The sequence below is a fragment of the Artibeus jamaicensis genome, unplaced genomic scaffold, assembly GCF_021234435.1.
Source record: "Artibeus jamaicensis isolate MK-2021 breed Jamaican fruit bat unplaced genomic scaffold, CSHL_Jam_final contig_1016, whole genome shotgun sequence".
NCBI lineage: Eukaryota > Metazoa > Chordata > Mammalia > Chiroptera > Phyllostomidae > Artibeus > Artibeus jamaicensis.
Genome location: NW_026521195.1, coordinates 9485309 through 9508891, shown reverse-complemented (window position 1 = coordinate 9508891; position 23583 = coordinate 9485309). Strand labels below are relative to the sequence as shown.

The window sequence follows — 23583 nt, the reverse complement described above, 5'->3', positions numbered from 1 at the left end:
GTGGTTCCTCCCAAACTGAGCCCCACCCACAGGTCATAGATCCTGCAGGTGGCCAGCTCACCTTCACACACAGGTCTCCTGATTTCACCCATAAGGCTCCTTGGCGCACTGAATAAGGCTTTAGGTGGGAGCTCTTATAAGGGTGGCCAAGAGACGCTCCTAACGAGCCCGCCCCACTTACTTTAGGTGAGTGAGGCCTTTGCACTGGTCCAGGATTCCGGCGATGTATCTGGCTCCGACGTCTGTGATTTGGTTGTTGTACAAGCTTTGAGAGAAAGCACAGTCATAACACTTGATGACCCCAATGTCGTCCTAATGAGCCCATTTAAAAAAAAATCTGAGCATGTGCATCTCATTTCCAAAGTCTGGGTTGAAGGAAGAAAGAAAGGGTACATGAAGACCAGAGTTCGCACCCCAGGGTCTCACAGGCTGGGCTCAAAGCCGTTCTGCCCCCTTCCAGCTTTGTGACCTGGGGCAAGTTACTGAACATCTCTGTGCTGCCGTTTCTCCCTCTGTAATACTGGGGTAGGAGTGATAGTTCCCTGACAGGGCTGTCCTGAGCGTCATGTGGCATCATTCCAAGCCCCTGTCTGTAAGCACTCAACAAATGGCAGGCGATGGGCATTTTGAGATTAAGATACCAACCAGCACCTTTCCGGTGGGGGGAAGCTCCTGAGTACTGGGACCTCCTCAGTGTCTGCCTTATAGTCATCTCACCAGGTGATACCAATTCAACAACGTGCACACAGAAGGTGAACGTGGGACTGGACAGGACTCCAGGGTTCCACGCTAACACACAACTCCCAAGCTGGAAGGTGGCCTGACACCCTGCCCTCACTCCACAACTCAGGGGACTGAGGCCCAAGACGATGCCAATGGGCTCCCACTTAGCAGGTCGACAGTGGCGTCAGGCTGGCTATCCCAAACTCCCAAATCCCGGGCTCTGAAAACCCAAAGTTTTTTATAAGTACTGTGGCAACTGATATGGAGCTATCTCCAGCCTTCATCTCAACTGGCTTGACTATTCATATACTTGGCTGCAGAAATATTAAAGTATTTAAAACGGGGTTTTGCCCCAGGCCCCACTGGTCATGCCCCAAGGCTTCTGCCCAGGGATCATGAACCCACCATCTCCATGAAGCCTAATACAGTTTTCTAATGTTTATAAAACATACCCCGAGATAGCCTCTCACTGCATTCCCCAGCCACCACTTGCCTGTATTATTAGGATCTAATCACACAAGTGAGGAAGCCGAGGCCCAGCGCGATTTCCTGACTTGCTCCAAGTGCTGGCTGGACCAAAAGCGGGCCCCCGGGACTCCTGGCTCCCAGTCCAGTGCATCTCTTGATACCCTTGACCATCAGCCCCAGCAATCTACTCACACATGTGAACAGCAATTTCCTGCTCCTCTGTGTTATTGCTACATAGCTGGCCTGGTGTTCTTGAGAAATACGTACCCTAAATACGTCACAATTTTGTACTTGGTCAGCTCTTCATACAGCACCTTGACCCCAGCGTCAGTGACCTGGTTTACACTGAGTCTGAGACAAAACAGCAGAGGAAGTTACACAGGACAGCAGCTGCTCACTGAAAGGGGACATTCATTCCATGAGGACCTGGAAGCTGTGTAGGTTCTGGACTTTTCTAGCTATAAATGCTACCTGAGAGAATGACCATAGCAGCCAGCCAGACAGCCCCAAACTTAGAGCCCAGAGTGGGGCCAACACACCCGCCCAAAATCAGCCCACTGGCGCACAGCCCTGACCCCACGCAAGGACTACAGGGGGCACGTGAAGGGCACGAGAGGATAGCCACCTCTGACATCCTGCATTTGTGGGTGGCCTCCGCGCCACTCAACTCCTTCGTGTGAAGATGCCAATTTGTAAACATATGGGTGTGACTGCTCCAGTAAAACTTCATCTACAAACACAAGCTGCAGGCCAGACTGCACGCACAGCTTGACTGTTTTGCTGAGCATGTAAAAGCTTGATTTTTAGACCTCATCCAAATGATAGGGTCAGACACTCTCGGCCCCACCCCCAGTGGTCCCCACCTTGGCACTGGGCACAGTGTCTGTGCACAGGGCACTACTGTCCCAACATGGCAGAAGCTGCTGGTCACTCCCAATATCTATGCTTTCCTAGAAACAGAGTCCCCATTTTTTTTAATCTAGGCACATGTGATCAAGTTCTGCCCAATGAAATTTAAGCAGAAGAATCATTAGCAATAACTGAGAAGTCTTCTTAAAACCATGGGGTGTGTCTTTCTTTGCCCTTCCTTCTTCCAGGTGGCTAGAATGTTGATTGAAGGGCTGGAGCGTGAGCAGCCATCTTGGGCCAAGAGGTGGAAGTCAGGAAGTGAGGGTGGCAGGATAGCAAGGCAGAAGGGAGCCTGGGCTCCTGAGGGTCACAGGAGCACATGCAGCCCAGGACTGCCCTCCTCTAGACTTTTGCCTGAGAGACAAGTAAGCTCGTACATTATCTAAAGAACTGATACTTTTGAGTTTTCTCTCCCATCTGAAACTAATCCTAATGGATACCTTCACAGAGCTCAAAATGTTTCCTTGGGGTGACCCATTCCCTCTTGCTTTCTCCTCTACTGGTGTGGAGAAGAACTTGGGACAGTTGCCTGGGGCAGGACCACCACACTGGTATGGAGATTCCTTCTAATGAGATGAGCACAGGGAGGCACTGAGTCTCAGGCTGCCCAAGGCTACAGACGGAGAGATACTGGCTGAGCACAGAGAAAAGACTGTGGGCCTCTCTCAATTCCTGGGCCCCGGCAGCCTTGGGCTCCCTATATCCCACTGTCCCCACACAATTTACACTCTGGTCTCGACATAACAGTTACCAAAAAAACAATTCCAAATCGCCTGCTCCCTAGAAATGCATGAGTCAACTAATGGAGAACTAAACCCCATGGTGAGATTTACAGGTGTATATAGGCAATGCTAATAGAAGAAAGCAGGCTGGCCTCCCTTTTCTCTAAAGCAACCAACAAAAAACTAATCAAGAGGCAGCGTTTTTTACTGAGATCCCTGGCAGCTCACGGATGCTGCTTTGCGACAAATGCCAGCTTGCACAGAGGCAGCTTTTTCTGCAACCAGGAGCTAACTCTGACCTTTCGTAAATCATAAAAGGTAAGTTCTTTTTGATTCTGGCTCCACCGTGGCCCAGCTAAGTGATCTTGAGCAACGTATCACCTTCTCTCTGCCTCTGTTTCCTCATTTGTCACTGCCATTGACCCTGAACAACATGGCTTTGAGCCATGCAAGCCACTGACACGTGGATGTTTTCAATAAATACATTGAAAACTTTCTTGGAGATTTGCAAAAATTTGAGAAAACAAACAAACTGTATAGCCTAAAAACACTGAAAAAATTAAGAGAAAGTCAGCTATGTCATGAATGCATAAAATAACATGTATTTTCTCTTCCTTATGATTTTCTTAATGACATTCTTTTCTCTAGCTTATTTTATTGTAAGAATACAGTATATGATACATGTAACATACAAAATATGTACAGGAGTGGGCAAAAGTAGGTTTGCAGTGGTTCATATGGAAAATAATATAGTAATTAAAAATTGATAGGATGATACACTCTGTTTCACGTACTGACAACTGTAAACCTACTTTTTTCCCTGCCTTATCTTATTGATCAACTGTTTATCTTCCTGGAAAGGCTTTTGGGCAACAGTAGGCCATTCATAGTTAAGTATTTGGAAGGTCAAAAGTTATATGTGGCTTTTGACTACAGAGGGTTCAGCACTCCTAGCCCCTGCCTTGTCCAAGGGTCAGCTGCACCCTAATGACTAGGATACGAGTGTTTCCTTTTTCTGGATGAGGACAGACACTGAGGCTCAGAGAGGTGAAGCACTCGTTCAAGGACACTCAGCAGGGGCTGCGGCATGTCTGCCTGACTTGGAAGCTTTGCTCCTTCCTGCCACCCTGAGATGGAGACAGTGCGCATGCTCCAAGACCAGTGGTTGTGATTCCCAGGGAAATCTATATGATCCCTCTCCACAGTGCTAGTCCTGGCATCCCCCAGCCTGGCCCACCTCAACCCACCAGTGGTCCCTGTGCCTGGCAGCCTCACCTGATGACGGTGAGGCAGCTGAAGCAGGGCTGCAGTTCCCGCACACCGTAGTCATTGAGATTGTTGTTGTCCAGGTCAAGAGCGAGCCGCTTTCGAAAGTGGTGCAGGACAAAGGAGAGGGCACTGCAGTCGGCCGAGCAGGCATTGCAGTAGGTCAGCTTGAGGTAGTTGGCGCAGATGCCCCTGGCTGCCAGCTGCCCCACCTTCTCGCTCTGCGTCTCGTAGATGCAGCGCAGCATCCAGATGAAGGTGGGCATGGCCTGCACCTGTTTGAAGCCCTCAGTCTGAACGCGGGGCACATTCTTCAGGTGGGACCTCAGGCTGGCAAACAGGTGTGCCCACAGGGCCTTGCGCTTTCTCCTAAGGGCTGCAGCTGGCACCACATGTTGCAGGAGTTTCTTTTTGGCTTTGGACAACAGCCCACACAGGAAGAGGTTGGTGAACTGAAAATGATCCTTGTTCTTGAAGGGGTCTTCCCTCACCGGGCCACTGTCCCCCAGGCACTGGAAAGGGAAGGAGAGGGGAGAACAGGACACAGCTGCTGCCTTCCCAGGAGGCACCCATTCCTGGAAGAACCTGAGCAGCTCGTGAGTGCCCACTTTGTCGTCCACCACGAGGAAGAAGGCAGTAAAGAAGGCCTGGAGGGTGATGTGGAAAAACTCATAGGACTGCTGGTCCCCGCCAAGGCCCACCTCAGGCATAGCCCGCAAGAAGCCCAGCTTCAGGTCAGCCTCCTGAAGCTCAGAGGCCTGTACCTCCTCCTGGCTGAAGACAAAGAGGTTCTTCTCCATGCCCCGGTGGGCCACCTGCCCCAGCGAGTGCAGGGTGCCCAGGCTGGTGCGGAAGGTCTCTGTCTGGCTGCGTGTGTTCCGCTGCACCAGGCTAGTGGGCTGCACCCTGTTCAGGTGGACCTCAGTGACCAGCAGGAAGACATCAGTCAGGGTCACAGTGCCATTGGGCAGTTGCAGGAAGCTGTCGGAGGTGCTATGAAAATGCTGGAAGCAGCGGAAGATGATCCAGCAGAAGAGGGGCACGGCGCACAGGCTGCAGAGGTTGGGGTTGGCCTCCAGCTGGTCCAGCAGGCGGTCCTGCGTGGCCCGGTCGGGGAACATCCTCCTGGTATAGGCCCGCAGGTGGCTGGGGGAGAAGCCCCGCAGAAGCACCTTCTTCCGCAGGAGCTGCCGTGGGATCTCGATGCCTGTGCGGGCCGTGAGCAGCTTGACGGCCCCCCTAAGCAGCATCCCGTTGAGCAGGTTGGCCAGCAGGACCAGGGGGTGGGCCAGCTCCCAGGGTGATGAGGTGTCAGGCACGTGACTCAGGTCGAAGTCTGAGTGGAGCTCATCCAGGCCGTCGAAGGTGAAGAGGACGGTGTGGGGGAAGCGCAGCAGGAAGGTGAATATCTCCTCGGGGTCCTGCTCCGGGTAGCAGTAATGCTTGAAGAGCAGGTCCTGCAGGCTCAGCGTGTCGCTGTCCTTGAAGCAGCTGAACATGCGGCAACGGAAGTGGAAGAAGAACTTGAGCCCTGCATCTAGCTGGCCGGTGGCCCAGAGGCTCTGTAGCTGCTGCAGCAGCATGGACTTGCCCACGCCGGCATCGCCGAAGATGAAGATGGTCTCCCCCTGTTCATTGAGGACACCCGTGGAGTGGTCCAGGAGGCAGGCCAGGCTACCCAGGCTGCCCAGGCTCTCGTTGCTGAAGTTGACGAACTCCATGATGGTGTCTGTGTACGTGTCCTCCAGCAGCACCTCCTCCTTCTGTGAGTAGCACAGGATGAACTTGGAGTCTCGGCCCAGTTGGTGTCGCAGCTTCTGGGTATACCTACTCACTGTCGGAAGAGTGAGGTGGGTGGGGCACAGGCGTCGCAGGAGATGAGAACCCAAGAGAGATGGAGTCAGAGAAAGAGAGAAAGAGATGGAGGCAAAGAGGATCAACCAGGGAAGCCTCAGGAGGAGGAACAAGCACACAGACAGACCCATAGCCTGGACCCTGAGGCCAAGGCTAAGGATGACTCCAAGGTAGGCCCTGAGGACCCTCAAAGAGGGTCTGCAGGATCTGCTGGTCCTCAGGCCTTGGCACCTCTGCCTGACCTCAGATTTGGCCAGCCAGAGGGTGATGGACTTCAACTGGAATAGTGTCTGAGACAGGCTCCCTCCTGCTCTGCACAAGTTGTCATTGAACTCCAGCTAGAAACTGAAGCTGTCTCTCACTCCAAGGCCACGCCCGCTGGCCCTGCAGCCCCACGCCCTCCCCAGGGCCCTGCTCAACTAGCTGGAGCCCGTCCCCACTGAAAGTCCTTGAGGCCGCACTGCCCTGGCCTTTCTATAACATATTACCCCACTCTGGAAACAACTCACAGTCTCACAAAACCGAATGCCAACATTTTTGGTGATAAAATACAACACGGGACGTTAAACTGGATTGCAAAGGAGCTGTGTGCCTCATCTAAATCACCACCAGTGAGCAAACGAGATGAAGGGCCCCCTTAGACCATGAGGGGCGCACCAGCCCTGCTCCCAAGCCGACAGGGCGTCACCGAGGCTCAGCATGTGCCCCAGGGCGAGCTCTGAGCCCGCCTGCAGGGGAGCAGACACAGCGGGGGCACTCATGTGGGCTCCGCCCCACGCTCTCAGCAAACGGGGGCTATGACCAGGGCTCACGCCAGAAGGAAGGTAGCCTTGCCCCAGACAAAAAGGCGTTCCATACGTTCCTTTAAAATGGGTTTGGAGCTATCATTATGATCTAGTTAACAACCCTGAGGCATACACACACATTTCCCCATGTATCTGCCAGCCTTCCCGTCCATCCAGCTGGATGGCCGGCTTAACATTTGCTGAGTGAATTATACTCTTTTGTAGTTTTTACTAAGACATAATTTACATATCATAAAATTCACCCATTTTACAGTAGCTTTTGTGTACTGGTCACTGATTTTTTAGTAACTTTACAAAGTCACGCAAACGTCACTACACTCCAGTTCTAGAGCATGGCCGGCAGAAGCCCATTTGCAGCCAGTGTCAGTCCCTATCTCTGGTCTGAGGCAACTAAGCCCCTCAGCTTCCTACCTCTAGAAACTCGCCTTTTCTGATCCTTTCATATAAATGGAATCATATGTAGCCTTTCACATCTAGCTCCTTGTAGAGTGAACCATACTTTAAAAATTATCAAAGTAGCTGGCTAACGGGACCCATGGAGAGTCCTTTGAAAGAAATGTTCATCAAGGGACTGTTTTCCTTCTTCCTGGGGGAGGATCTCAAGGAAGGGGGGTGAACAGTGAGGGTGGGGCGCTAGCAGCGGCAGTCGGGGAACTTGGCCCTGACCCTGCTGGTTGGCCTGGTTCGTCCTAAACACGCACCTTCTGGGCCATTGTCCTTTGTTTTTGTTTTCAAGGTCAAACTGGATTCTTTAAAAACAGGAGTGTAGGGCTTTGGTGCTGGTATGTTGCCAGCAACTGTCTCAAAGTGGAAAGGGTTCGAGCACAGGAAGAAGACCCCCCACCCCCGGCCCCTGATGAGGTGATACATTCGCATGATGATTTACTGTCACCTCTCTGAGGGCAGGAACCATATCTGGGCCTGACTGGACCCTGGCATCCCACAAGGTGCCTCGGCTCGTTAACACTTGTTGAATTACTCAGTTAATTCATGGGGTGCCATGGTGCTTTGGAAATAGGAACTGGCAGGCAGGGGTGAGAGAAGAATACTTTGCCTCGAATCAAATCTGGAAAGATTTTTAAAAGGGGGGAAAATGCAACCTTGAATTTGCACAACCATGAGAATGTCTACCCACGTCAGAATGGGAAGTAGGAGGTCACTCCGACCCTCCCATGAGCTCCTCCGTCAAGCAGACCAGCTGCACGTGGTCACTTCAGTGACAGTTCCCTGGGCTACCTGTGGGTGACAGGGACCAGCTCTCCTTTTCTAAAAGGAACCCAGCACCCGGGCCTGTGGTGGGCCAGCTTGCATGACCTGTTGAGTGCACCCTCTAAGCATTGCCAAAACCAGGGCCTTGTCCGCCTGCCGTCTGCTGTCCCCCAGGGCTGACTCATACCTGGGTCGGTGTTGACCACCGTTTTGCTCTGAATGAGCCTGGAAGGGGAGAAGCCGATCTCCGCCAGCCACGGCCTGAGGTCCACGTATGCGTCTTCGAGCTGCTGGAGCACGTGCAGGAGGAACTCTGACACCTCCTCGCCCTTGCTCTGCACCAGGTCCAGAATCTTGCGGACCTGGTAACGGCACAAGCATGAGGGCGGGAGCCTGGCGCTTGGGGTGTCCTCTCCTGGAAAAGGTGCACACGGCAGGGCCCCGTGCTCTTACTACGGCCTTAGACGGTCCCCCAGCTCAAGTGAGATGCTCTGTGTCAAAGGCCTAGAATCTGTGGAATGGGCCACATTCGCTAGAAATACTGTGTTTTGCCATGTATAATGCATACTTTTTGCCCAGATTTTTGAGGGAAAAATAAGGATGTGCATTATACGTGGGTATAATAAGTAGAATAGTCCCGTGTATAACTCACACAGAAACCCTGAGTGTACATCACACAAGGCAAAATGTGGGCACCACACAGCTGTAAGAGGCCAGGAGGCCTTCAGGAGCCTGAAAGTGAGGTCAGACTCCCAACCAGGCCATGCCCACCTCGGGAATTTTCTCTGTGTCTCCTTTTCTCTCTGAAACAAACACTATTGCTCTCCAGGAGTGAGGGCTGAGGGGAAAGAGCCACCCCAGAGGCAAGTGAGGTGGGCACTGGGTCACACAGCAAGGGGACGACAGACCCCCACGTAAGGCAGACCTTTCAAAAGGCTTTTTGTGTTCTTTAACATGCGGGGGGAGAACAATGACCAGAGTGAGCTATGGTACTTTGCCGACACCCTTCTGGTCTCTTCCGAGCCCAGCAGGCCTGCCACTGCTCTAAGCAGGAAGGAGAATTGGGTCTTGCCCATTTTATTTTTCAGATGACACAAAGCTGGTGTGACACCCAGGGCTGCTGAGACTTCCCACAGTGGAGTGGGGAGAACTCATTACTGTGGACCTGGCTTTGGATGCTGTCATCCCGAGCCAGAAGGCCACACCCAGTCTTACCAGCAGTGAGCAGTGGCCCAGCCTCGAAAGTGAAGACCCCCAGTGGACGTCACTGCTCTTGGTTTATGCTCATTTTCTTTTTCCCTCCTGCTAATTTAAAGTGACTTTACAAATCGGTTGCTGGGAACCGATGCTCACAGCCAAGAGAGATGTAGGAATCTGCTCTTCCCATGAGCACAGAGGCACGGCACCTCTTTGTGCAATAAGCCCATAACTCCAGCCTTTCTGTTCTAGAAATGGCCACAGTGAGAAATTCTGCCCAGTGGGCTACACTCCCAAAGCTCTTCACTCAGGTCCACCGGGAGAAGCCCCTCTGGCTACCAAGCCCCGCCTCCGGCCAGGCCAATCCCTCCCACCGCACCTTGTCAGGCTGCGTGGGGCAGGCGCCCACGATCTCCGTGTCTTCAGCCGAGAAGTAGTCATTCCTCAGCAGGTTGTCCAGCAGACACTGCGTGTTGCGGATGTGAGTGACCAGAAGTTCACGGTTGCTTTTCAACAACTTAATGTAGGAGTGAAGAGACTCTGAGGGGATTATTTCCATCTCACTGTGGCCCTGCTTCTCCATGGTTAAAGGAGCAAGTGGCTACTTGTCCCAAATTCATCTTTGGCTGAATGTGTCTTCCTGGCAGAGGACAATCAGGACCCAGGGCCCCTGCCTCTCAGCGTGGCCCCTGTAAGAAGGCAAAGACCTTGGGAAAGGTTCCTCCTGCTCCCTTTGGTCCTGGAATATGTCTGTTCAGAGCAAGCTGGAGTCTTGCTGAAAACAGGGATCTATCGTGGTAAAGAAAAAAATCCTCATTTAATTGCTTCTGCTTGTGGGTTCCTTTGCTAAGGTCAGTGACCAGAGGTAGACAAACTTTTTAGGGGATGACATGATTGATTAGTTACTAGTCCACTAAGAAAAGTGCTTATCTATGATATACCAATTCAGCCTTTTCTATTGTGGTCAATTCTATGACCCCTTTTAAGAGCCATAGCTTTAGAAAATCGGTTTCTAGAAGGAATACCAGTTGAGAATGTGAAATTTAAATTAGCGGTTAACAATACCTTTTTAAGTTCCTGGCATTGTTCTTTGAAGTAAGTCAGAATATTTTAAAACAACCTTCTCCCTTTCAATATTCAGTGTTCAGTGTCTTTCTGGCATCTGCAAAATCAAAGAAAAGATTGTAATGAATGGTGAGCGAACGAATGAAATTGGCCTTAGGAGAAAGGGGAGGGGTGGTAGGGCTGGAGGAACAGACAGCTCCACCTGCCCGGAGAGGGCTGCTCCAAGGCGGTCTTAGTGCCCGACGGGCAGTGGGGCTGCTGAAACACCTGAAAGTAAGAACAGAAGACTTCTGGTTGACATTCATAATTCTTGTTCAGTCACCGTGCATTTGTGCAGCTTATAGGACATCCAGGGAATAAAGCCCTCTGGGGGCTCACAGACAGACAGACAGACAGACAGTGTGACCGACAGAACCCCACCGAACCACCAAATGCAAACCAAACAGAATAACAGAAGGTAATGATAATGGAGGAAAGAAAGCAAAGGCTTCTGAATGAGGGGAACTTGGCACCCCAGAATGGAGAGAGGTCATTGTCCGCTGAAAGTCTGGGGAAGGCAGGTGAGGGGCTTAGAGGGGCACTGTGGCCAACCTGTTGTCAGATGCACGCAGCATGGTCTCCGGGACACCTGGGAGAAAGGACTCACTTATGAGGGAGTCCCACCTCAGGAGAGCAACCAGGACGCACGGCAGAGGGTGGCTTCCATTCCCGCTTCTGCCCCAGAGAGCACGTGCACGCACGTCCTCCCTCCCTCTGTCTAGAGGGTTCACCCCAGACTGCTTCTTTCCTCCCCTTCCACTACCCCAGGGGGCCCTGAAAGGAAATGTGCGTTCTTTGTAACTGAGATGCTAAAATAAAAAAAAACTTAGAAAGATGTTCCCCATCTCCAGAGACGTTCCTTTCTGTGCTTAAACAACTTTGCCCAAGTGTACAAGCAATACCTGCTCACTGAGGAAAATATGAGAGATAAAAAAAGTCACCTACCACCCACTACAAAGATTTTGGAGTATTCCCTCTCTGCTTCCCCCTACGGGCAGCGGTGCCCACACTGATTTTTCACGTGTTCGGTACCACACTATGGTTGGTCTTGAGCAACTCAGGGAGTTGGGGGAACGAAACCCCGTGTAGCCAAAAGTCCTTGTAGAACTGTCGACCCCCTAAAACTTAACTAGCCCACTGGGAGCCTTTCCAATAACAGAGTCGATGGACACATATTTTGTGTATTATATATTCTACTCTTACAAAGTAAATTAGAAAAAAGAAAATCATGAGGCCCTGACTGGGGTGGCTCGGTGGCTTGGGTGTCATCTATAGACTGAAAGGTCGCTGGTTTGATCCCCAATCAGGGCGCAGGCCTGGGTTGTGGGCCAGCTTCCCACCTGGGGGTGTGCGAGAGGCAACCGATTATTGTTTTGCTCGCACATCAGTATTTCTCTTCTTTTTCTCCTTCCCTTCCCCAATCTCAAAAAATTAAAAAAATAAAGTCTTTTTTAAAAAAGAAAATCATAAGGAAGAGAAAATACATTTACAATGTTTATTGAAAAGAATCCACGCATAAGTAGACCGGCAAAGTTAAACCCGTGTTGCTCTGGGTCAAGGGCACATACGTTTCTGCACCTTCACCATTATTTCGTGTTTCTCTTTTCAGCTGCACAGGCTGGTTTCTGACAGATGCTTTGCTCACCTGGGTTTTACTTTATAAAGAATAACTAAGGCCCACCCACCACTCTTTGCTCTATTAAAGCCCTGAATCTGAGAAATTCTCTGTGCCAAGCAGAGGAACAAAGACGACGCTGAACACTAGCACCTCCCCGTGCCAGGCCCTGGCCTGGGGCGCAGGAAAGGCGCCAGGATGCCACAGTGTCACGCATCCTTCTCCTGTGATCCAGCATCAAGCCTCGTGTCGCCTGGGGATTCCAGCAGGGAGTGATCAGAGTGAGCACTGGGTAAGTGCTTTACTTGAGGCCCTGCATGGGTCAAATCTGTCCCTTCGCTGTGAGAGGCAGGATAACCCAGGGTTAGACATGGTCTCTGGGGCCAGCTGGGCTCATTAGCAAGGTAACCGTTCTTGGTGCCTCAGTTTCCTCAAACGAGAGCCCCCACTGGCCAGTGTTACTGTACGGACTAACATTCCTTACAGTAACACGTTAACTAAGGATTCCTTAGTTAACATTCTCCAAGTGCCTAGACCAGGGCTGGCCTACAGAGAATACTTGGCAATTATCACCTCATTTCAACTTTAATCATTGAATCCTTAGGACTGAATGGTAGGAGGCAGAGGTCACTGGTACTGTAGATTTCCAAAGCAGGAAACTGAGGCACATTGAGGTTAAGTAGCTCCCTGCCCTCAGAGGGTTTACAGCCAGGCAGGGCAGAGAGTGCCCCATGGTAAGCATGGGGCAGGAGAAATGAGTGGAGAGGGCCAGAGTGTCCGCATCTCCCGAAGGTTTCCTCAGGCCTCCTGGAGCCCTTTGTAGGGGAGGAGAGAAGTGGTTAGAGCCCCGGTTCCCGAGGGACTTTGAATCTGAGACATCCAGAGAGTCCCCACAACCATGAACACATGAGTGGTGCACAGGCTGCCTCCTGCTGAGGGGCAAAGTCTCCAGGGTCACCCAGGCATGCCAACCCCTGTCCCATGTGTCCTTACACCCACCCCGTGGACAGAGACACTGCAGCGTGCCCTGTTCCTGGAAGGACACTAGCAAACTCGTGCACTCGGCAGCAGCTCCGTTCTGTGCCAAACAGCCCAGCAGAGTCTGAATGTAGAGGTCACCCTTCCAGCAGTGTGACTGTCCCCTCTTAGGAGGCACAGATGGAGTTTGGCCTCTATCCAAACTGTTGGGGGTAAGGCAGGGAGACCCTCAATAAAACCATTTCCTGTCACCCACACTGGCCTCCCGATGTCACTCTTTTCTCAGACGTCCAATCGTTGGGAATCACCATGTACTCTTTTATAATATATTTGTATATTTCGCAATAACTGATACAGCTTTCTGCAAACTGGTGTTGCAATCCCAGCAGATAAGATTCCTGACAGATGAGTCCTGCTCCTTAGACATTCTTTACCAATGCAGTAGATGCTGACCTGGAATCACACCCCCGAGTTTGTTAAACAGTGCGCTCTACACAGTCGGGCCATCCTACAAGCATTTCTGCTGCCGACCCTTCCTGCCTATCAGCTGGAACCGACAGAAACAGACCGGAAGCCTCTGCCAGCTCCGTGGAACCTGGCCCAGGGCTGGAAGCCTCTGCTCCCATCCTGGCCCTACCCTTCCCCAAGTTCTGTTCTCTTCTCAGAATGTGGTTCCCCAACATGCCGCTGCTCTCTGCAACCTCAGAGGCCTCAGGAAAAGGTCAATGGTTCCGTACATAGAGAAAGGAGGAATCTATGTGGTGTGACTTCACTGACCACAGATGGTTTCCATGGACTTCCCTACCCCTTCCTTGAAAGACATCACAGTGAGAAAAGGATGACCACATGAGGTGGTTGGGATTTTCCTCCTAAGCACCAGGTGGGATCGCCTTTCTCTACCCCCTTGAAATTACTGGCTTTGACTCATGAAATGTGCGCAGAAGGGGAATGAGTGACCTCGGGCAGGAAGCTTTTGACATCGGTGCATAGTTTAGCAACATGCAGCTCCAAGGAGGCGGTGGTGGCTTCACCCTGCAGGGCCCACTGATAACGCCAATAAAGATAGCCCCCTGCCAACCTGAGATGTACATACAGAGTGAGAAATGTGTCTTTGCTCTGTGGGCTCCTGAGAGTCTGGGATTATCTGCTGCTGGGGCACAACCTTAGCTCAGCCTGGTGGACACCACAATTTTGCACAAGAGCATTGAGCACATTAAGAAATGGAGGCCCAGTTTCCAGACAGCGGTCAGAGACAGAACTGTGAAGAGTATGGCCAAGAATATGTGCCACAGTCCTCTCCCTTCCTTGGACAGTTTCTAGGGGACAGAACCCACAACATTAAAGGACCACTCATGGTAAAGAACCCCTATAATTCTTCAGATACCATAAAACTGACTTTATTTATAGAATTAAAAGTTAACATAAAGTATTGTTTCCTGCCTACCTCAAGCTTAGAAGTTAACTACTTAAGAAAATGGACGTAAGAAGTAATCTACATTAAAAAAAAGGTTGAAATATGAAGCTATACACACTCTTGATTTGTATTAAGGTGGCCATATGGCTTGTTGCAGTCCCAGATGGCAAAAGGCCAATGAGAGGACACTCCGCCAGCCCGACTGTAAAGACAGGCATACAGTGAACATATCCCTGAATGCCAAGGGTTGTACCCACCTCTCCCCGAGGAAACTACTGCTCTCTTGAATAAGGCTCATTTTGGCGAATAAGATCCACAGCCTCTTCAGACCTTTCCTGTGAAGGAGATAGTTATACCATGTTTGTTGACATGAACCACTTGGAAATTCAAGGGCAAAGTGATGATCTGAGCAGCCTGGCTTTACCACTCTCAAGCTGCCCAACAGCAAAGTGGATGGACTAATGCAGTCCAAAGACGATCGAAGAGCAAGCGGACATCGAGCACGCTCGTATGCCAGGACAGAGCAGTGCAACGAACACACACAGCACGTTGGCTCAGAGCAGGTCTGCCCTTCCCGGCTGCACAATCCATCACAGTGTTAGCTCCTTTACACTCCTAGCCTTCAGAAACTAAATCAACTCAAGCTGCCACCATTCTTCATTGGGTCTGCATAGAACCGTGTCTCTCATGGTTGGTTTTTGTCTTTTGTGGAATTTTTTTTCTGGTCTATTCCTTTTTCTTGTTTTGTTTTCCTAGAAAATAAGCCCAGTCCTGTGTGCCTCTGCCATACCAGAAAACTAACGGCCGCCTCTGGAGAAAATTTAGCAGATGGACAAGGCTACAATCATTATTTGAAGCTGTTAAGCTCCATTAACACTCATTTACTTTAATCGGAAAGCACTTAATTCCTCAGAATTACAAGGCAGATACAAAAATCCCTCCGCCTCTCTCTTTTGCTCTCTCCCTCCTGCTCTCTATCTGCTTTTCTCTCTTGTCAAAGCAGCGCACAGTCTGACCTCCGTATAGACAATGCCACCCTGACTACAAAGAACGGAAGGCAGAGAGAGCCGATGGACACCCTGCGGGCGGGCGGCAGTGAGGGGCAGACATCCTTCCACAGCTGCCTGGGCCCCCCTGGGAGGAAGTCACGCGCCTCTGGCTCCTTGTCTCTCAGAGCCAAGCACCTATTTCTTCCGGCTGAGAAACCCTGTGGACTGCGTGCAGAGCCAGCCCCTCCCTCGTGGGCTGAAACCGAGGGCTTCTGGAATAGGACAGAATGTGTCTAATGTTCCTGTTTTAGAAACGATGAAGCTGAGGCCCTGGGAAGGACAGAATCCACCACAAGTAGAACCCAGGCCTCGCGGCTCTGAGACAAGTGCTTCCTTTGCTTACTTCTGGTTAGAGCAGCTCCCTCAGCAGCCTAGAGTGTCACCTCATCCCCCCCCCACCAGGGGCTGACACCTGTCAGAATGGGGAAAGGGCAGGGACTCCACCCTGTTCCTCTCCTTGCCTCTCTCCCTCCCACTTAAAACTCCCTTGGTTCTTTATCCCCACCCTTCTCGGAGGATGTGCTACTTTCTTTCCTAAATTCTCCGTCACACTGGTGGACGGTGGCAGTGAAAAACGAAGACTCTACACGCAGACAACCTGGCTCTAATCACTCACTGTGTGATTTGGACAAAAAAACACCACCCTTCTCTGCAAGGGCAGATAATAATAGTGCCCGCCTCACGGGATCGCTGTGAGGATTCTCACATTAGGACAACGGGCCCTTAGAACAGCACGGGTCACATTGCAAGCATTTATCAGGATCAAGGAGACAGAGGTCTAGGCCAGGACTTCTGTCTGGTCCATCGTCAAGTCCCAGCATTTGACTGTGAGGGCCGGGGCCCATGGGCTTAGTCACCGGGTCTCCAGCACATAAGAGGATGCTGGGTAAAAAAGGTCAACCGAGTGAACCTGGCAGAGTGCTCGGGGAATGAACACATTGGATTTCCAGAGTTCACAGGCTCACTTAGGGAATGTCACTTGCCGAGTTTACTAGTGGATAAATTCCAATCCGCAGGCCCCAGCATCTTTTACTGTGCTAAGGCATTTATTCTATCAGCTGCTGCCTTAACAAGTTTAACCAGAGCCCAGCTCTCAATTTCCAGAGCATTATCTTGGTACAGCGTCATCTACTGCTTTGTGATAGAGTCCCCGCACAGGGGCTGAAATATACTTGTTGACTGTCATTTTCCTGGTGTTATCCAGGCTTTGAAAATCCAAGTTCCGAAAACATCCTGCTTAGTAGTCACTTCTGAGGGGCCAGTGGTACAACCACCTTAATAAGAAAGACACAGAGCCTTGAATCAGAAACCCTGATCGGGAAGTCTGGAAGTGGGACTGAGTGCTTGTGGGAAAGAAAGGCTGCACAGCCGCAGGCCTGGGAGCCACAGGACACCTGGAGATGCCGTTCAGGGCCGACACAGAAGGTGTCGGGGTTTCTGGGATGAAAGGCGCTCCACAAGAACAAAACATGTAAATTACCTTAGAGGCTTGTGTTGCACTTGGCCTGGAGGAAATAAACACTCTGCTGATCAATAGCCAAAACACTTAGCCTGAGACTTTTATTCATCCCACTTGAACATGTATCCAGAGTCAGCAACTGCCTGGGACACAGCTCAACCCTTGCTCTTGGCTGGAAGATGCCTGGGATGTGTCAGGGTGATTCCCGGGGGGCAATGAAAGGGTAAGAAGATGCATGTTCTCCTCAGGCAGCAAGTTCCCCTGGCCTGTGCCACCCCGTGGGGCGCTGCCTCAGGAGCAGGCCAGCTCAGCTGGCCAAGATGCACTGACCCGCTGTGGCCTCTCACAACTTCACATGAAGGATGAGGAAGCGGGTAGTGTGGACACCCCAAAACCAGCCAGTATACATGGTACATTCTCAGCCCTTCACGGCTTGGAGGCTTTTTCTGTGACCTGAAAACTGAAAATAAAGAAGTTTTTTTTTTTCTAACTGTGCCTTTCAACGGTATGCAAATTCCCCAGTAAATGAACAGGGCAAGGAAATCAGATCTCTTGGGACTTTAGAGTTAAAGCCAGAGGGAGAACAGACTAGCATGAAAACTGTCTGACACCCCTTCCCTTGGCCGGAGGGTCCACAGCACTTTGTACCTGTGGATGCCGACACCCTTCACTTTGTGGGGCTTTTCCTTCCTGTTTCCAAGGAGCCAGGAGGACAGGGATCCACCTGCAACCATCCCCCCATCCAGGCTCCAGTTTACGGATGCTGGCACCCAGGAGACCCACTCAGTGACTCACACCTGCCGCAGAAAACTGCACAGAGGGGGCTTGCTCAGGGAGACCGCCTCCCAGCGCTGGTCCTGCCACCTTGCACATTGCTCCGTGCTTCAGCTCCTTCATGTGGAAACTGAAAACCATCATTTCTGTCTCCAGAATTGTTTTATGCATTAGGCATAAGGGTTGTTAATTATCTTTTTCTTGTAAGTTACTAACGCAGAGAATATTTGGGGGGGAGGGGCTGTGCTCCTTAAGGCCTCCTACTCCCTTTACAGGAAATCCTGCCCAGCCCAGGAGGCTCCGCGCGCCCTGAGCTTGGTGTTCATTCTTCAGCTGTCTCTGCACCCACCTCGTTCCCACAGCTGAGCCTTCAGACATGCTGCTCGAGGGGCCTGGCATGCTCCCACGCCTCTTCATCCCCAAGAATTAGATGCAAAGGCTCATTCGTGGAGAGGCGCACCCCAGATTCCCTGACCCCGGCACAGCCTGCTAATCTGTCTCACCCATGGTGTTGTTTTCACCGAAGGGGCTTACCCACTTATGCAAACCATTCATGTGCTTCCCGCCCCTCCCTCCTCCAAGAACCTGCAAACTCCCACTTGCCAGGGCCGGGTCTGTCCTATCCATGGCAATGCCTCACCACTTAAGAGACCCCTGCACCGGCACCATCTCCTGATACTATTGGTGGAGTCCATGTGCTGGAGAACTGTAGCCACAGTGAGCCAGGAGGAGACAGGAGCTACTTTCTAATAGCCTTCATTCAGCGCCAGGCTGGGGAGCCGACAGAGCCCTTCCCACCTGTGGGAAAGCCAGGAAAGCCATCGCCGCATGCCACAGCAGAAATGCTAAAGCATCCACAACCCACTAACTGGAGGACGTGCCTTTCTGGACCCCAAGTTCCACGGGCTCAGGGCTCTTGAACAACTGTCGAAGCTCCAGCAGAGGCAAAAACTGTCGGCGGGGGTGGAGGGTGATGAAGAGGGGTTGTGAGTAAGGAACTGTTTTTACACAGGAGCAAGTGTACGTGGAACAGGCCACTGCAGTTGTGATGGGATGTTGTTCGGCTGCTCTCGTGTTCACCTGAGTCCCATCCCAGGAACCGCCAAGCCCAGTTTCTGTCTTCCCAAATACCGCCCGCGCACCTGTGAGGTATGTGTTATTCCACCAGGCTAACAGTGCACTCCGAGGATATTTATCTCAAGACAAACATCATAATCCACTTTAACAATGTTAGTCAATACCAATAGCAGAGTTCCCCTACCCTACCGCAGCCCACCCAGGGGGTAGTAGATTATCCAGCATAAGCAGTGGCTGAGGTTAAAAGTTGCAAACCTGGGATGGATTCATAAGCAGGAAGTGCTTCAGAAGCTGAGGCCCCATGTCCAGAAATACAGCTCGATAAACACATCTGCCTCTCAACGACGGGAAGGGAGCGTGAGAAGGTGAGGGAGGTGAGCACAGAGGGTAGCGCACTCGCTGAGTTAGCCACTGGGACCCTGCTTCAAATCTCAGGTGCAACACTCAGTATGTGTGGGCTTGGGGCTAGTTACTTAATCCATGAAAATGGGGGAAATGATAACAACTGCATAGGATTGTTGGGGTGATTGAATGAGCTAGAAAAAAAGGAAGAAAAACCCAAACTTAAGAGCTTTTGGAACAGTGTTGCACACAGTAGGTCCTGTAAGGGTTTGCCGCTATTACTTAGGGTCTGTCTGTCTGGTAGACTCCATGAGGTCAGGCGCATCATCATTCACTTTCCTTTATAGCCTCAAACCAACCCTTCCAGATAGGTGGGGTCATCCCCAGTGTACAGTTATAAACCGGACGCCAGGGGTTAAGTGCCTTATCCAAAGCCACACAACCAGGGGACAGCAAGGCTGGTGCTTGAACCCAAGTAATCTTCATAACCAATATTACCACAGTAACTGTGGTTCACCGAAAGCGAGGTGGTGCGCTATGCGCTTTATATCGATTATTTCATCAGACGCTCAAAACCACTCTAAGGAAAGAATTATGGTAACTCTTTCACAAAGGAGGCACGGGGTGGGAATGGTTAAATATGTTGGCAAGGTCCAGCAGTCAGTGAAGGAATAAAGCAGTCCTGACACCAAAACCCACGGTTTCTCCCATTAGAGGCCTGCCTGTCTGGTATTCACTACATGTCTTTTGTCTCCACTGGACACATCCATGGGCCTGCGTTCCTGTGAAATGTAAAACTGTGTCCTTTCTGAATGGAGTCCAGGCGTGGCCGAACCCATCCACTGTCCTGAACTGTAAGGAGTTACGAAATTCCCCCAATAAAAGCCTAGTTTTCCATCCAGTTCCTTCTAGAGGGTTTGGTTTGGGGGTCAGAGACAACAATTGGGAAATGAATTGAAACAAATCACAGGAAGTCCTTAGTCATTCGACTTTTCTTTTCTGGGAGTTAGAACAACACAAACATTTTCTCATGTAAATCAGCGTCTGCTCACAGATCTTCTATCATAGAAGGCTTTTCCATAGCAATACGTGACTGTCCTACCCAGATATTTTCAGGGTCTCATGTGGCTCTGAAAATACCTACCAATCCTGACACCTTTTCCACCCCAACCTGTGTGGTGGTGATGAGACAGAAGGGCGAGGGATCGCAGCATCATGAAGCAACGACATCACAGGGGGACTTCGTGTTTTATTAAAATATTAACCAACCAAAACCTGGTGCTAATCTGGTGCTCACTTTGCAGTTACCTGGGCCTTCCTGTGGACTTATTAATTACTCTCTAACTTATAGTTTTCTAGAATTTGCAGGAACATGACTATTCAGCAAGACAAATTCCAAATTGGCATTTTTACTAGGGGTACCCTATTGATTTTAATGAAGGGCAACACAAAATTGCCTTGTTAGGGCACTGGGCCCCATCAGAGAGCCAACGCTTAGAGCGGCAGGGCCCCCAGCCCGGCTGGCTCAGTGGCTCCAGAGGCCAGAAGGATGGCGAAGGCGGGTGGTGGCGGCAGCAAGTTTGCCTTGGCTGACTCTGGCTCGCAACTTCTGCCGACAGTTGGGTCTGTGGCAGTCCCGGATAAAACACAAGAATGGGAACTTCCAGCCAGGAAGTCTCACTGTGACAAACTTCTGGCTCTGGGTAAAAGCCATCCGTTCTTTGAAATGGCAGCGACGATGCACTTCTTCATGCGAGAGTCAAGGTCAGAGAAACCGCTCGCCTTTGGCGGGCATCTGATGGGCCGGAGAGTTTTCCTGAAAACAAGGTCGGACTCCGTGGGCGGATGAAAGGAGGCTCTTGGTGTGAGGCACCACTGACTTTGTCCAAAAGATACAAGAGAACAGGACTCCCAGAAACTTGCAAAATGTTGTCGCTGCTGCTTGACAGAAATTCAGCACAGGTAACAATTTTAGCTTTTCTAATTTTGTCTTGCCTAAAATCCCCTCCTCCTAAAGGAGAATCATTTAAAAAAAAACAAAAACCCCCAAAACTGGTAACTCAAACAAACCTCAAAGGTTTATGTCTTGGATTTTGAAGAAATATTGAACTCTTTTCTTTGGATTAAAAAGAACATGAATTCGATAGTCTCTTAATTAAATGTCAGCAACTGCATAGACACTGAGAACACTTGACCTTATGCCTATATTATGTCACTGCTTATATTTCTAATGGCTTAATGGTGCTGCCGTTACTATCAAACTAATTGTCACTGACACACAGACTGGAGACCAGGGTGAAATACTCTGCCAGCGTTGACAATGGTAGGATATTGGTCCCCTCCCTCTCCAGATTCCTGACTGCTCTAGGTCATCCAAGAAGAATGCATTGTCCCTAGGCCAAGAGTCAGGGGGGAAACTCCCACGGCCGGGGTGTGGCCTAAGGAGGCCGCCAGCAGCAGCGTCCTGCGTGTGTCCATGTGTCCAGTCTGAGACTCTGTAGATGGGCCCAGCTTTCTTGGGAGCCCATTTTATTGACATATGTGTCAATAGGGCAGAGAGTGTCTCAAGATTAAGGGCCAGTTTCATTTATCAAGACATGTATTCCTATTACACGGAGTAACACTGTATTTCAGATTCGTTAATAAGTCCTCTTGGTGGGGAGTAGCCTGAGATTCCAGACCTCAAAGCACCCCGAGCCTGGAGCCACACAGCCTACCCCCCCCATCCCCACCCCAAGCAGGGCAGGAGGAGAGCAGAATAGTGTTGTGAGGGAGACGCTTTTCAGACACTTTCCCTCATTGCGGCTATACTAAATAAACAATTGCCAAACACAAATCACTGCTACTGTGTCAGAAAACTACCTGTGACAGCCCCTGCCATGTGCCTGCCACCCAGGCATCGAACACGCGTTGTCTCATTTCACCACGTAAGCCCCAGAACAGTGACAATGTCTACCCAAGTCACACAGGTGAGAAACGGGCTTGGAGAGGCTACATCACTTGCCCATGGTCCCAGGTCACTGGTGATGGAATCTGAATTTGGGCCCACGTTTGATGAACTCCAGAGCTTGACCTTATTTCTCCAGTCCACAAAAATAAAAACCACTTCTCAGATTCTCTGAAAGTCCAGGTCTCTCCCATCTCTCAGTTGTTGCTAGTTTTAAACCCCCCTTTCTTATCTGCCCTGCATATTCGGAGGAAGCCTGTCTCTAGCTGTCTGCCCCCAGCACCTACCCCAGGGTGAGGCGGGTCTGCCCTGGGCACTTCCAAAATCCGTGGGAGAGGTTATGGTTCTCTGCTCACAGTAAACCTTTGATTTACTTTCAGAAGGAGGGACAAGCTGGACGAGCCCTGTGGCAAGCATACCTGGCTTCATCCCTAAAGCAGAAAACCCAGAAGTTGTCAAGGCCACAGGTTTACAGGTTGCCCTCAGCTTAATGTGAAGTGCCAGTAATGGAGGCATTTCCCAGAACGCAGAGTCAAGAGGGCATTCCTTCTGTTTTGCACCACGTCCACAGGACTGAATGGCTGAGCCTCTCTTGAACACCCCATCCGGGCTACGCTGCGTGGAACTGTCTCCCCTTCTTTTCCACGCAGGAAGCCCCGGGACGTCTGCTGCCCTGGCTGCGACACTGGCATCAACCGGACCTTTCAACAATCCAGAGGCTGGGTCCCAGCCCCAGAGACTCTGAGGGATCGGTGTGTGGTGCGGCCTGAGCATCTGGATGTTGAGAGCGCCCGGCGATTCGAAGGTGCAGGCAGGATTGAGAAGCCCTGGCCAGACCCCCGGGGCCCAACAATTCTGTTGCCGCCAAAGTTCCTGCCTCTGAACTTTGCTCGCGCTGCTCAAAATCCCGGGTTTCTGCCCCCGTCCCCCACCCCGGGAGCTCTCTCAGAGCCGCCCTGCAGCCCGCACACCCCCGGGGTGCCGCCTCCCTCCCGCCCCCCACGCTCGCAGCACTGCGGAGCCGGGGCACTGCCCGGAGTGAACGGCCCCCGGTGCTGGGACTTACTTGGCCTCCAGGTTTGTAGAGCAGGCAGCGCGGGCTGGGTCTCCGAGACCTAGGTCGTAGCCCCGAGCCCCGTGCCCGCGGCACCCTCAGCAGAGCGGGGAACAGGGCAGGAGCCGCCGCCGGCCCGCCCAGAACGGGAAGTGGCCGGACTGCGGCAGCCGAGCTCCTCTCTCTGGGTGCGAGGTGGGGAGGCCCCGGGCGTGCCTGGTGGCGAGGCGGGGGCAGCCACTCCCCGCGCCGAGCGAGGGAGGGCCAGTAAGTTGGCCTCGGGCGTTCCCTGCTGTGCATTGGCGGTCAAGCCGCCGTGCAGGGGAGCGTGGGCAGGCCTGAGAGTTCGCCCAGGGGTGACACTTGGAAACTTGTGGTTCCATCTGGGCCAAGGCCAGCCACCGCCATGAGCCTTGGCCCATCCCCCTAAAAGTGCCAACCCAGCAGCTGCAACTGGAGGCAACGCCTGGGTATGACAGTGAAACTATTTTTTATTAATTGAATTTACTGGGTGACATTGGTTAATAAAACCATACAGGTTTCCAGTGCATAACACATCATCTTCATACTACATCATGGGCTCGCCACCCAAAGTCAAGTCTCTTTCTGCCACCTT

General features: G+C 51.4%; 1 protein-coding gene across 4 annotated transcripts in view; it reads right to left on the bottom strand.

Annotated features, from left to right (window-relative positions):
* NOD1 (nucleotide binding oligomerization domain containing 1) overlaps positions 1-23194 on the bottom strand; it is a 35334-nt gene extending 12140 nt beyond the window's left edge. The window contains exons 1-8 of one of the 4 annotated variants that reach the window (XM_037126496.2): positions 22980-23193; positions 14523-14600; positions 10220-10316; positions 9534-9943; positions 8145-8319; positions 4098-5922; positions 1459-1542; positions 182-265 (exon numbers count right to left, since the gene is read on the bottom strand). In XM_037126496.2, coding sequence (XP_036982391.2) covers positions 182-265; positions 1459-1542; positions 4098-5922; positions 8145-8319; positions 9534-9737 — 2372 coding nt within the window. In that variant the 5' untranslated portion in view covers positions 9738-9943; positions 10220-10316; positions 14523-14600; positions 22980-23193. Of the gene's footprint in view, positions 1-181; positions 266-1458; positions 1543-4097; positions 5923-8144; positions 8320-9533; positions 9944-10219; positions 10317-14522; positions 14601-22979 lie in introns of all 4 variants that reach the window. The other 3 variants (XM_037126494.2, XM_037126495.2, XM_037126498.2) reach the window with 3 other exon arrangements.
* Positions 23195-23583: the final 389 nt, after the last annotated feature.